A 15,211-nucleotide genomic window follows, 5' to 3' on the forward strand; every position below is an offset into this window, starting at 1 on the left:
GTATGCATGCACATGATGATATACGGTTTATATGAATAAGCCTAATAGAGACTTTCGTATGTATTGAAAAGGTGATACGAGTTGCTCATTAGATCTCTATAGAGATCGTCCCTACGTGACGTCGCTGGTCATGTGATGTCGACGTGAGGGGGCGACCTTCTCCACACAGAATAAAACCATATTTCGTGAATGCATCTCATGTAAGTACGCCACGTTTAATATTTTTCAAAAATGCTATTGATTTGAACGTGCAAACGTTTTTTATTTACCAAAAAGTCCGACGTTTTATCTCACAATTCAGACCTTTTTATTTGTATTTTTATTTTGCAAATTTTTTTTATTTTGCTTTTTTTTTTTTTTTTTTTTTTTTACTTTTTTGTGTATTTTTAGTGTGCTTAAAGTGAATTGCTAAAATGTGCGAGATTAAAAAAAAATGAGTAGTGTATTTATTCATGTATTTTTCCTCCAGCAGTTAAAACAAGCTTCCATTTAAAAAAAATAAATAAATAAACAAAACACACGCGCTACACCTAAACATGAAATTATCTGCGCGTGAACTTTTTAAGATTCGCATGTTAGGAGTGTTTTCGCCTGTCCGCTTTCATCGCGCCTCGCGCGGGATTATGAATGATGCGCGCTCTCTCCCCTCCCTGATTGGTCAGGTTCAGTCTATAAAGCGTTTGATCCGACCGCCGCTGTCAGCGCGCGCCGCGGACGCGACCGGAGACATGCGCTCGTGGGCTCGCGGGATCCTGTGGTTGTCGTCTTTTACAACTGTGAGTACTCGCCGCCTCACGCGCTTATTCGCCCGTTTACGATCGCGGAATGCACTTTTCACGATGCACGTCTGCGCGAGAGCCACCTTCAGAACTGGGACGTACTTTTTAACCGGTTGTTTGTTGTCCGTCAAGCTTATTTAATTGCTTCACGCGCTAGACATGAAGACTGTTTTGTCTGTATCTCCTGTGTTCGTTTTTTTACTGTTTTGCGAAATGCCGTTTCGGGCTCCGTGAGCGCAATCAGTGTGCTGTTAATTAATTAGTGCACGTTTGCTCACCAGATGATGCTCTGCTTCAGAGGTGGAGTGAGTGGTTTTCCTCACACCTGTTCCTCTACACATGGAAAAAGAGAATACCTAGACAATCAAAAAGCCTCAATCGTTTCACGTGCTGGACTTTTCTGTCAGCAGGTCGTCTGATATATCTCTATGTATAATAATTCATTATTTTGTGAATTATTAGAATTATTAGAATGCATGGTTCTGCTGCCCACTGTTGTAATCGAAACAGTCTGCAACGAAAAGCATTTCCATTGCAATTGTTTTAGTGGTAGGTCTGTGGGATGCTGGGGACGTTTGCGACATTTCTGTCGGTTTGTCGAAGTTCTTTTAAGCCATAGCGTTCAAGATGGGATTCAATCTAGTTGTGAGTGTGTGCCATTAAATGCCACGACTGTTCATTTCTGCACAAAAACTGTAGAGATTGGTTTCAAACACAAGGAGTAAAATCAGGGGCGTGGCCATCATTTCAGAAGTGAAGGGGACCTTAAAAAAAACCCAAAACCATATATATATATATATATATATATATATATATATATATATATATATATATATATATATATATATATATATATATATATATATATATATATATATATGTATATATATATATATATATATATATATATATATATATATATATATATATATGTATATATGTATGTATATATGTATGTATATATATGTGTGTATATATATATATATATATATATATATATTACATTACATTGCAAAATAACATTTCTGTAATTGTAATATATATAACAGAACAGTAAGATTTTTTTCATGTTTTATTTTTTAAAGAACTATTTGCATAGAAATATTTTTACTATGTAAAACTAAAATGCTGAAGAAATTTTTGAAATTAGTACTATTGTTATATTGATGGTTTAAATGGATCAGAAGTGATAAAAGTTAGAAAAAATATATACTTCAGATAAATGGCGTTCTTATGAACTTTCTATTCATCGAAGAAACCTGAAGAAATTGTGCTCGGTTATTTTTAACATCATAATAATAAATGCTTTTTGAGCAGAATATGATTTCTGAAAGATTGTGTGACTGGATTATTGATGCTACAGTTTTAGCTTTGAAATCCCAATGGGGGACGTTATTCAAAATATATTCAAATAGAAAACAATTTTTTTAAATAGTAAAAATATTTCAGTTTTATTGGTTTGATGTAGGCCTACTTTGAATCAAATAATTTCTTTGAAAAACATTAACAATCTTACTGTATAAAAACATTTGATTGACTTTAATTTTTACTTTATAAAATTTTTACTTTAATCTCGGATTTCTAGCTTTCAATTGCCTTAGAAATCAAATACACTGCTGGACAACAAGCAATCGTAACGATTTGTTTATATACAAACACTTTTTTAATCACATTTTATCAGCATTGCTCATATACTTTATTTATTAGCTGGAGGTGACTTGGAAAAGCAAAAATTGTTGCAATAATACTGCATGTTTAATGTCTTCCAAACGTTTGTTTTCTTGTAAAAACAACAGATCGGTGTAATTCCCTATTAAAGCTACCTTGGACCACGTGTGCATTAATAACAATCACGTTACAGCCTAAACATGACAGATTTTCAGTCAAGAGTTGTATGACACCTACAGGAACTTGGGTACTTACTATAGGAACGAATGAGAAGTGCTCCAAGCTGAATGCACACTGTCACAAAAAGTCTCGTAAAAAAAGCATCTTTTTTTACGATAAAATCGCAATCCAAAAGTATTGTTTGATTGCATCGTGTGAGATGCGTTGCACATTAACGAAGCCTCTCCTCCATTGACGTCCATCAAAATGTCCTCATGTTGTTCCAGACCCTTGAGAGTTGCTTTGTAGGTTTGAGAAAGCTACAGTGCTTTAATAATGAAGCCTTTTTTTTTTTTAAGAAAATGATTGGAAAAATGTTTTCCGAAGCAGGGCTGCAGAGAAAGCAGACGGGCCTTGTTACATCCTGCGTGACCTTGTGTAAAGTATCATTGTTAAATGTGTTTTGGAGGTATTCATAATAGCCATAAAATGTATCCTTTTTCCCCCACCTGTGGCCGCTAATGATCTTCCTCTTTATCCGTGTGTTTTAGCCGCTCTAAACCCCCCTGATGGAAAACAGAAATCGCGGCGCGTCAGATGTCGAGGTGGCTATCTGAGGTTGAGCTCAGAGGATGCTATTCGCGGTTTCCAAGGGAGTGGAGTGCCAAACTCTCGCTTGAGTTTGAAAGCGAGTGAAAAAAAAACGAGATTTTCAGACACGTGTCTGATTTAACCTCCCCTCGAGAAAGGGTGTCTGCGTTGGGACGGTTTCTGAATGATCCATTACGTCTCCCGCGGCAGCTGGTAAATGCAGGTGTGAATGTGAGTTTCGTCACCGGCGGAAGGCTTTGAAATGGCCTCTCGCCGTCAGAAAATAAGCAAGCACTCAACTTTCCTCTGGCGCGCTTGGTTGTGCACTTGTGCGCCCATTTCCTTGGCGACTGCGCAGCGAAAACCTCCATCTGAAGTAAATACGGAGGCACAGGCGCCATCTGCGAACTGAACTGGGGGACCCTTCTTGGAAACGGGGCAGTTAATGGATGTGCGTGCTGTCCTGTAGAATGGAGATTAATGTTCTCCAGGGAGGACGCACGGTATAATAGAGCTCTCCGTAAGCGAGACGGGCGGTTTGATGTGGCGCAGGTGGGGGTTTTTTTTGGAGTGCCTGTACAAATAAGCGTTTTCTTTGCCGAAGTGCATTAACATCTCAGCCCTTTGGAATTCATCAATGGAATCGGCGGTGTGGCATTTTCAGATCATTTGTCGCATTCGTAACGCGAGATGCGTTTCTAAATATAGCCAGGGGCGTTTCTTGTCTTTCACCGGTGGCAGTCTTGGGCAGCTGGTAGAAAACGCACATACCGGGTTGGGGAAATGTTACCGAAACGTTTCTCAGATTGGTGTCTCAACTTATCCCAGACATGAAGATGGCCAAATGAGTCATTAGTGACCCTTTGAACTCTTTTTGGGAAAAGCGTATGAAAAATTGTTTTATGCTCCGTCGCAATTGAGGATATGGTGAGTGATGAGTTCACGTCAGCTGTTTTAAACTGTTCGATCACATTCTAGCAAAATTGATAGGAACAACGAGATAAAAAATAAACAAAATTCAACCTTCACCGTATTTCAAAATTGTTGCTTTTTTGTACATTTTTGTGTACAAATTTGAATTTTTAATTTAGCACAATATTTTGGCAACATTTTATCGCCATTTTTAGTAGCAGCTGCAGTTGGATTGTGTTGCAAAAAAACGTTTTCCGTTGATGTATGGTTTGTTAGTATTGGACAATATTTGGCAGATACCACTGTTTGAACATCTAGAAAGTGAAGGTGCAATTCTCAGCATATTACTAATTGGTTTTGAAATATTTATGGTAGGAAATATTTTCATAAAATATGATCTTCCTAAGAATTTTTGGCATTAAAGAACAATTGATACTGACCCATACGATGTATGTATAGGTGTGTATTTGTAGCAGTAGTCAACAATACATCGAATGAGTCAAAATGATACGTTTTTCCGTACATTAACTGAAATAAAATAAGATTTAATGGAAACATTTCTGAATTGAATTTGAATTACTAAAATAACAAATGACATATAAATGTAGTTTATATATAACACACAACAAAATTACAATTTATAGTATTACCAATAATCATATCTCAGTGATACCAAAATAACACTTTATAATAACTGCTTTAAACCTTAAACTGATGCACTTTTCAAAACTTTCAACATTAATAATAATAAATATTTCTTGAGCAGCAAATCAGCATATTTCTGAAGGATCACGAGGCGGCCAAGACTGGACTAATGATGTTGAAAATTGTAAAAAGTATGCGAATTACATTTTTAAAAATATAGAATACGGTTATTCTGAATTGTAATAATGTCTCACAATATTGCCGTTTTTTTTTGGTTAATCAAATGAATGCAACCTTGGTGAGAAGAAGAGACTTCTTTAATGTGTATATAATAAGCTGAAAACAAAAAAAACAAATTTGTTGCATTTAATTTTTTCCCATTGGCTTAATTGAATTTATTTATAGTTGTCCCAACAGAAACATTGTGCATAAATTCAATTGGGCCAATGAAAAACAATTTTGAGTTGTGAGGTCTAAAAGCCCATTTTTGAGCGTTTTAACGAAATGTGTTCTTTAATAGCAAGAAGAAAGAAACAAAACCGCAGATGGAAGAGCGTGTTGGGTAAAATATCCGCAGGGTGCTGCTCTGAAATCCACGGAATTCAAATGTGAGTGATGTCATAGTAACCGCATGAATGCATTAATGGACTCTCTTTTTATTTGATGTTCACAGAATCAAAAGCATTAGCGACAAAAGCACCGGCACTCTTCTATCCTTTTTACACTAATCAAACCGATTGCGGCTTTGAACACGGCCGAGCATCCAGGTCAAGTTTAGCAGCCTCTAATATTAGATGTAAATGAGCGCCGAACCTGGGGGTAGGCGCAAATATTTCTTTTGTGTAATGAAGAGGGCGTGAGACTTCATGAATGGAGAGAGACCTTAAATATGCTGCTTATTTACAAATCAACTCTGACTAATATATTAGAAATACTTTACAGGCCCAGAGTCGGCACTGATTGGTTTACTGCTGTAACGTTTTACGAGCAACATCTTGGACAAGGTTTGATCGATTATGCTCATGCGTATTTACGGTCAAAGGCATGATACTGCGCATATGACTATTAAAAAGAAATGTCTCAGACATATGCCACTGGACATGAGAAACATGAGCAGAACAAATTGTAATCAAAACCTTAATACGTTAATGTTTCTATATTTTAGAAATAATTACATACAAAATAGATTATGAATGCATTAATAGTGCACTTTTACTCAAAACTCACTTTAAACCAGCATCAAGTGTTTGTAATAACCCCGTTTTGTGATCACGTGTGGCGTTTGGTCGTTAACTTTTGTTCAAATTAGCGATTTTATAGCTTTTTTTGTATCGCTGCACAAATTCATTGTAGCTGTAACGTTGTAAAACACGCGTAACGCAATCCAAATCTCAAGAAAACCATATCCTACGGTAATCGCATGTTAATTACAATAGTGGTTGTTGTGTTTATTATAATCGGTAGTGGTTGTTGTGTTTATTTCTGCTGTGTTAAAGCCTTAACGTGTAAGCTCTGTCTGAAACTCGCATTGTTCGTGATGTTATATAAGCCTCCTCCCCGTTCTTAAGTTGCCAGGTAACTGTTATACATTCTGAGTATAATGCACATTAGTAAAAGGATCTGTTTGCATTTTTATTTGTCTATATACACGGAAACCGTAACCCTCTGCAATTTAAATCTGTAAAATAGCCAAACTTTGCGGAAAACCGTGACCATGGCAACACTGGTTCATTGTACCCTTGTCACACGGAGAAACTTCTGTGCTGCAATGACGGCAAGAAGCTGGGGTCAAACCATATAAAATGTATTAATCAGTGTATTTAGTGTATTAACTGAATGTTGAAAGCACTATATATATATATATATATATATACAATGAAACTCAAACACTGGCAAATTCAGTGTTGGATGTTTCATGGCTAAATTCGACCAGCCTGGTGGCCAATCTTCATCGACTGCACATTCCACCAGTAAGAGCAGACTGTGAAGGTTTAATTAGCAGCATAAAAGCACAGCTTTGCTTAAAATATTGCAATGCACACGACATGGGTGAGTTCAAAAGAGGTTGTTGGTGCACGTCTTGCTGGCGCATCTGTGACCCAGACAGCAAGCCTTCGTGATTTATCAAGAGCCACGGTATCCAGGGTAATGTAACCGTGAAAGCTGTCTGAAAGGGATGTCCGGGTGTATCCAAAAAACATAAAACCACAGCTGCCCAACTCACTGCAGAATTAAACGTGCACCTCAACCGTCCTGTTTCCACCGAACGGTCCGTCAGGAGCTCCGCAGTATCAATATACACGGCCGATGCCTTTGCCGATGCCAAACGTCGGTTTCAATGGTGCCAGCAGCCGAAATCTTGGGCTGTGATCAATGTGAAACATGTATTGTTCTCTGATGAGTCCACCTTCACTGTCTTTCCCACATCCTGGAGAGTTACGGTGTGGAGAAGCCCCAAAGAAGCGTACCACCCAGACTCTTGCATGCCCAGAGTAAAGCAAGGCCCAGTACTTGTGCTAGATGTGTGCTGGGACCGCATGCAACCAAAGATTCAAACTTTACACCCTGAAGGCGGTGCCTCGTACGAGGATGATAATGCACCGATACGCACAGCAGAGCAGTTTGACGAACATGAAAGTGAAGTTGAACATCTCCCACGGCCTGCACAGTCACCACATAATATATTATATTATAAAAATGTTATTGAGCCACTTTGGGGTGTTTTGGAGGAGCGGGTCGGGATACGTTTTCCTCCACCTGCATCACGTGTGACCTGGCCACTATTGTGCAAGAAGAATGGCTCAAAATCCCTCTAGACACTGTGCAGGACTTGTATCTGTCATTCCCAAGACTAACTGATGCTGTATTGGCCGCAAAAGGAGGCCCTACACCACACTAATGAATTATTGTGGTCTAAAACCAGGCGTTTCACTTTCATTGTCCAACCCCTGTATATGTGTGTGTATATATATAGCTGAAAAAATAGGTTCTCAACATAAAATGTGATCCTTTTTGATTTCCCTTTTTGACAGCATTCATGAGTTTCACCCATATAGCAACCCAATTCTGCTGTTTCCCAAGATAACGTAACCTTGAAGAAACAACTTGAAGTAACACCCATATAAAAGCACCCAGGGAAGGCCTTCCTCACAAAACTCAATTCAAGTCCAGGACGTTTTGGGATGTTTCTAGTCTTGCTTTCTAAAAATAGCATAAATGCTCCCAGAGCTCTGTCGGGATTACCGCTATCAGAGCAGAGTTTGGACAGCTCGGTGAAACTAAAGAGGTGATGCTGTGAGGATAGTGAGCTGAGCTTGACCTGCTTTCAAACGCGCTAATAGTACATTGTGTTTCTGCTTTATTCTCACCTTTTCTCTCTACTAGCAGAGAATGCAGGAAAATATCTGGTGAGGTCACACACCTGACCTGAGAAGATTGTTCGAGAGTTCGTCGAGTTTCGTCAAATATTCTACTAGTGTTTATTGCTGCTGATGATGGTAATGATATGGATGCATGGCATATTTTCATTTGGGTTCTGGATAATGCCAAAAGCAACCACACAAAGGCGTATTTTTGTAGTCCAAAACCACGAGACCAGCATTTCAGAGCTGTATTGTCTTATAGTCAATGGTTTTTAATAATGGGGTTTTGGAGAAGTTCTTTGCGTATTATTTTCCGCAATAATCCAGAAGCTAATGGAACAATCCAATTTGGGAACAAGGGTGATGCAAACTTTTGGGTTGGCCTGCAAAAATAAGCCATATTGCAGGATAACTCAGGTAATTCAGTATTCTACTAACATGAGACAAATGACCATTAACTAGATAACGCAATGCTGTTTTTTGGCTTCTTGAAGTGGTGGCTAAGACAAATGTCCTAAATTCCATTTAATCTCTCTCTGGTTTGAATCGTTTTGAAGGGCTCTCCGTAGTTTTTCATCGTGTGAGATGAATAGAAGAATTCGATTTATTAGCCGCTGGTTTTCTTAGACTGTTTTGATCCTAAGTGCTAGTACTTTGGTTCAAAGCGGGACAGAATGAACTCTTGGAGGAAAGTCACCTTTCGACGGCTCTCCAAAGCTGTCATCTCTGGAAGACCTCTCAAGACTCTTCCTTCATTTTTATAATCATTTCCATCAGCTCGCAGTTCCTCTGCCTCTTTTGTTCTCTCTCTCTTTAGATATATTACGGGTCAAGATAAAGATGTTTTTGAAAGAAGTCTAACATAATGTTTTCTATTTAAAAATATTTTAAAATGTAATTTATTCCAGTGATGCAAAGCTGAATTTTCAGTCACGTGATCCATCCGAAATCATTCTAATATTCTAATTTGCTGCTCAGTAAAACATTTCTGCATATTATCAATGATAAAAATGGTTCATTGTGTGCTTGATATATTTGTGGAAACCACATTTTCAGGATTCTTTGATTATTAGAAAGTTCAAAAGCATTCCTTTGAAATGAAAATCAGATTTAAATAACAAATTTTAATAACATTTAAAATGTCTTTTCTGACGCCTTTAAACAATTTTATGTGTCCTGCTGAATAACTGAATGCATATTTATTGGTCATAATATTCAGTTTTTATTTTGAACACATTTTATTGTTTACGTTTCAGTATTTTATTAATTCTGTTATTTTTTGGCATTTGTTTTTTAATTATTAGATTAGATAGTTTTGATTTTATTTTTATTTTTAGTCAAGTACATTTCCAGTATTTCTAATATAATATAATACATTGACTTTATAATATATTTTCAAGTATTTTGATCTAAATTAATATAAACTTTATGTTAGAATAAAATATTAAAATTTTCTATAATAACCCTATAGTGATTTGCAGGAGAAAAAAAAAAAAAAAAATATATATATATATATATATATATATATATATATATACACACACACACACACATATGTTTTCCTGTTTGTTTTGCTGTATTTTTTTTTCTTAAGACACTAAAAATGGCAAGTGATAATATCAGTCTTCCTGCATCTCTGAGGACTGAGGATTAAAAAGATAAAGAGAGATAAATGTAGAGAAAGAGCAGTACATAGGAGATGATTAGAATGAGATAGAGGTGTTGTATGAGGCTAAAGAACCTCACGCAGAGCAAACACACACACACACACACACACACACACACATACATTGTCTGCCTTCTCTGTAGACTTGTTTTTATTCTTGAACGGCTCAGTGTTTTTGAAGAAATCTTTTAATGAACAATACCCAGCCACTGACCTGTATTTTTCATTCAATGAAAGCTCTCCCTTGTAGAGAGACGTGACCGCTTTGGAGATGATTTTCCTCTAAAGACACGTACAACCAGCCTTATCGAGCGGCCTGTGAAGAGCATAGTGTTGAACTCTTACCTTCTCTTGTGTATAATAATATTTTTTGAACTTTTCAGAGTGTTATTGGCAGAAACTTCTATCAAAGTAAATGTTATATGGGAGTAATTCTCAGGAAATGGTGCCATTTATGTTTCTATTTGTGCGCCGATGGCTTACTGTTGATGTGAATACACTGCTGTTCAAGTTTGAGTCTCGTTTTTGAAAGATATAATAAAGAATTTCTACTTTTATTCAACAGTAATTCAGTAAACTATATATATATATATATATATATATATATATATATATATATATATATATATATATATATATATATATATATATGTGTGTGTGTGTATGCATGTATGTACAGTATATATATATTTCATTCATCATTTCAGCAACCGATTACTATGAACTATTAGTCGCACGTTTACTGTGCAACTGAGCTTTAAGAGTTTATGAAAAAGCTGTATTTCTTAAATCGGGATCTCCCTACGCTGCTCCTGTAATATCTGGACGTGTGTTACTCTGAACCCGAGGTGCTGCAATACTGGCCTCTTAAACCTTTTTGAACAATAATACAAATTTCCCTTTACATTTCCAGCAGGCAGCACTTTCTGAGAGTAACCCATGAGTCTTTGATTGCGATTGCTTTCAAAAGCTGCTAGAGCGCGTAACAACTTTATTTTAACTCTTAAACTGCATAGATTCTCACGGAAGTGTTTGATTGGAGACAATCACTCAGAATCGACGCCGTGATTAATGTTAAGTTAATGCATGCATATGTATATATATGTTTGTCCGGTATGTTGAAACGGACGAGGGCTACTTCATTAAAGGCAACTACAAAAGAAACATTGATTTGAAATGCAACACGGTGTATTTTTTTAAAAATTGCATATCTAATGATTTCTTTTCAACAACCTCAATATGGCACAATGACTATCCACTGAAAAGAAGCAATTTCACCTTTGTGCTAATGCAATCAGAAGTAATGCTTTTCTGTGCTGTTATTACCATTTCAATCTGTTTTACCTCGCACGTACGCAAGCATGTGCTCTCTCTGCGTCTGGAAAGTGGGTCAGGATTGCATCCGCAATTGATTGTAATTTTTTTTTTTTTTTTTTTTACAACACGAGTGTCTGAAGTGGGATCTTTAAGTGTTGTGTTACACGGCAGACCTGCATTTTTATGCATCACTCACTCATTTAATTTTCTCTCCCCGCAGGTGTTGTCTAGTTTGCATCCCGAGTGTGAGTATATCTTTCAGCTGGCAAGAGATGAACAGCGGTGTCTCAGAGAGATCACAGATCTTGGGAACCTCAGCAGCTTTTCAGGTAGAAATAGGCAGAAGCTCCTGATGAGATGTTGAAAGGGTTTTTACCCACAGCGTGTGAGATGCTTGCAAAACAGCACCGAGTTTCAACTGAGAGCGAATGGAGACTTTTGTTGCTTCTCGGTGTTTTAGACGCTAAATTTCTGCCATTAAAAGCCAGAGGTCTCAATATGCGCTGAAACGTGTCTCCGTGTTATACAGGGCTAAATTACATGGCCGTTTAAAATTGGTGCAATGTACCCTCGCTTTCACAGACAAGGCTTTAGCCTAGCCTAAAAATGAAGTCTGAGCTGTTTCAACTGAAAGATATCAGGGCCTATGTTTTGCCTCCAACCAGTAAAAAAAAAAAAAAAAAAAATGCCATAGGCTAAAGCCTGTTTGTGAAAACAGGCCTAAAAATTTTTTATGATTTTGAAAAAAGTCCCTCATTTTCGCTGAGGTTGCATTTTGTTTGATCACAAATATGCAAAATATTATGAAATATTATTTCAGTTTAAAAGAACTGTAGTCTATTTGAATATATTTTTAAAATGTAATTTAATCCTGCGATACAATGCTGATTTTTCTTCAGCGTCACACGATCCGTCAGAATGAATACTAATACGCTGATTTACTGCTTAAAAAGCATTTATTATTATAATCAATGTTGGAATCCGTTGCGGTGCTTCATATTTTTATGCGGAAACCACGATACAGAGTTCTTTGATCAATAGAAAGTTCATAAGGACAGCAGATTTGAAACAAATCTTTATTTTACTAATATTTTTACAGTCACTTTTGATCGAATGAATGAATTTTTCGTTCTTTGTTCAAAAGTCTTTCAAAGACCGACCTCAGACTTGATGTACTAAAAACGTTCAGCTTAAAACACATTGTTTAAACCATAACAGCATCTGTAATTTCCCCTCTCAGGTGTTTTAACTTTCTGACTTTTAAACTTTTTTTTTATTTACGCTAAAACAGGCCACAAACCCTTGAGATGTTATTTAAAATAAATGACATCTGCATAGCATTCATCGGTGCCATAATCTGTCGGCGGCGACATTCAGAGATCAGAGTTTATACGAGATCACACTCATTGTAATGCAGCGCCTGGCTTTTCCGCTTCCCAGTGGATCCCAGTAGCGAAGTTGTGTTTGGCAGAGATTCGCATTCACAGATGTACTTGTGCTGATCCAACATGACAATCTGGACGTTCACAGAGCAAACTCTAGCTGTTATGTGTCACGAAAAGACTTTCGAATACATTGTTTTCTTGAGGTTTGGTGCTTGAGTGCGTGGATTAACACATGTTCTCTCTCTCTCTCTCTGTGTGTGTGTGTGTGTGTGTGTGTGTGTGTGTGTGTGTGTGTGTGTGTGTGTAGGTTGTCTGCCAGTATGGGATGCTGTAGTGTGTTGGCCCAGAGCTGCAGTGGGTGAGATGGTCCACTTGCCATGCCCCGCTGTTTTCTCTATCTTCAAGAACAACACAGGTGCGACATCAATCCTGTGCGTGATTCAAAACCGAAGTTAAAAATCACAGTATATGAATATATGAACGTGAATTAGGTGAAGGCGGCAAACAGGACGCATAATTAAAATCTGAATTTAAATTAAAATGCAGAGATAAATAAGATTAATTTGAGAGTTAATCGGCGAGTTAATACATTTTGCCAAAAAATGCATAGATATGCATGTACCTTTAAGAGAAGAGTTTTTAAACAGTAAAATTGTAACGTGTTTTTTTTAAAATAATAATTATCTTCTGCTCACCGAGACTGCATTTATTCGATACGGCAAAAACAGTAATATTGTGAAATATTTGGTACTGTGTTTTATTTGCCTATATTTTAAAATGTAGTGTATTCCAATGATCAAAGCTTTATTAAAAACAAGGTTATTATAAATGAAATGTCCATCCATGCATGTTATTATTATGTTAATACCATCAACAATATTTGTTAAAATGTTTCATTATTAATTGACATATTGTATTATAGTGACAACCAATTACGTTTGAATAAATGTTTTAATGTGAGTTAATGAGCACATTATTTTAAAGCATTTAATTAAAACATGGTTATAATATTAGCCGACATTTGAGATGTAGCAATTCATATAAAAGTATTGACATATCAAATTTTGTTGTTTTAAATTATACAGAATTAATTTAAATAAACTATTATCTTTACTAAGCAACATTTGACATTGTCAATTTTTACGTATTTAATAATACTTAATTAACAACTGTACCTTTCATTTAATGGACCGCTTTTATTAGTCGAAAACCATCAAAAAGAATGTCGTGGGTATTTTGTGATGCTGTGTTAATTGTTTTGACTTCGCCGAAAGCACTTAATGAAATGCACATAATTGGGCAAAATATGTGCTTATTTTTGTTTTGATAAAACATAACTCTGGATGTCTGGAACAGAATGTCACGGATGCTCGTTGGATTGAAGAAACCTAATGAATCGTGTTTGCTCAACCCTGCTCCATACATGCATTTCTACATTAACAGCTTCTGCGAGCAAACCAGTTTCAGTCTGTGACTTTTAACAATAGAAACATCTACCTTGAGAATATAAATGGAATCCTCAAATTGCAAAAAGCACAGCCTCAATTTCAGGGCTTTGTAAGTTTGAGCCAAAGAAGGCAGGTTTTCATATTTGCCACAGTAATAACAGCAGTCTCCACAGACCCTAAACCCGGTCTGAGTCTGGACAAATATTGCATTCAAATCTGAAAGCCCTCAAATGAAATTGTGCTGCTGCAGTTTTCGTCTGATGGCAACCATAGCAGCACTCCATCGTTGTATCTCTGCCTCGTGTAGAAGAGGATCCAGGCCTCATTTCGCATTCGGCTTCAGCACAAGCTAATTTTATGCATTGCATCTCATTCCTGAGAGAAAAAGCCAATGCAAATTGCATGAAATGCCAACTTGCGCTTATTCGTTGGTTTTGAAGAAGCTTTTTTTTTTTTTTGAAAAGTCTCAAATTCTCGTCATTGACCTTTGACGATTAATTGATCGCTCTAGGTGTAGTGAGTCGTAACTGCACGGCTGGCGGCTGGTCGCATCCGTTCCCTGCTTACCATGAGGCCTGCGTGGTTGAGGATGAAATCCCTGAGGTCAGACACGTTCTGAAATCATTTCTTGTTTATCCATACGCTTTTGCTTCTCAGGTAGCTTTTCTAAGTAATCCTACATAAGCTTCCTCTAGTTTCAGAAGAGCTCTCAACGACTTTCACATCATATTACTCCAAGACTAATGGCTCTATAGTTTTTTGTTTTGTTTTGTTGCAATTATATACATCTAAGACAATTGAAACTTAAATGAACCTTGAATAATAATGTCTTCTTTTTATGAGCATCTTCATATTCATATAGTTTATGTCATAGTTCTCACTGGGAAATGGTTTAATTTAATTTTAAACATTGCTTTGACAGTGTAAATCAATTAATACATATGCATATGTAATATTATTTAATATGTTATATATTATTTTCTTAATTTTCTAAAAATTAAAAAGGTTATCAAATGTTAGTACATACACCATATTGCCAAAAGTATTCGCTCACCTGCCTTGACCCGCATATGAACTTAAGTGGCATCTTATTCCTAATCCATAGGGTTCAATATGGCACCCTTTGCAGCTATAACAGCGTCAGCTCTTCTAGGAAGGCTGTCCACAAGGTTTAGGAGTGTGTTTATGGGAATTTTTGAGCATTCTTCCAGAAGCGTATTTGTGAGGTCACACACTAAGGCAGAGGTGTCCAAACTCGGTCCTGAAGAGCCGGTTTCCT

General features: G+C 36.7%; 1 protein-coding gene across 4 annotated transcripts in view; it reads left to right on the forward strand.

Annotated features, from left to right (window-relative positions):
• The first annotated feature begins 578 nt into the window (after positions 1-578).
• Positions 579-15,211, forward strand: part of ghrhrl (growth hormone releasing hormone receptor, like) — a 29,396-nt gene continuing 14,763 nt past the window's right edge. For 2 of the 4 annotated variants that reach the window (XM_043230102.1, XM_043230103.1), the window contains exons 1-4: positions 579-776; positions 11,320-11,428; positions 12,792-12,899; positions 14,444-14,535. In XM_043230102.1, the coding sequence (XP_043086037.1) occupies positions 624-776; positions 11,320-11,428; positions 12,792-12,899; positions 14,444-14,535 (462 nt within the window). In that variant the 5' untranslated portion in view covers positions 579-623. The remainder of the gene's footprint in view (positions 777-11,319; positions 11,429-12,791; positions 12,900-14,443; positions 14,536-15,211) is intronic. The other 2 variants (XM_043230104.1, XM_043230105.1) reach the window with 1 other exon arrangement.

The sequence above is a fragment of the Puntigrus tetrazona genome, unplaced genomic scaffold, assembly GCF_018831695.1.
Source record: "Puntigrus tetrazona isolate hp1 unplaced genomic scaffold, ASM1883169v1 S000000148, whole genome shotgun sequence".
NCBI lineage: Eukaryota > Metazoa > Chordata > Actinopteri > Cypriniformes > Cyprinidae > Puntigrus > Puntigrus tetrazona.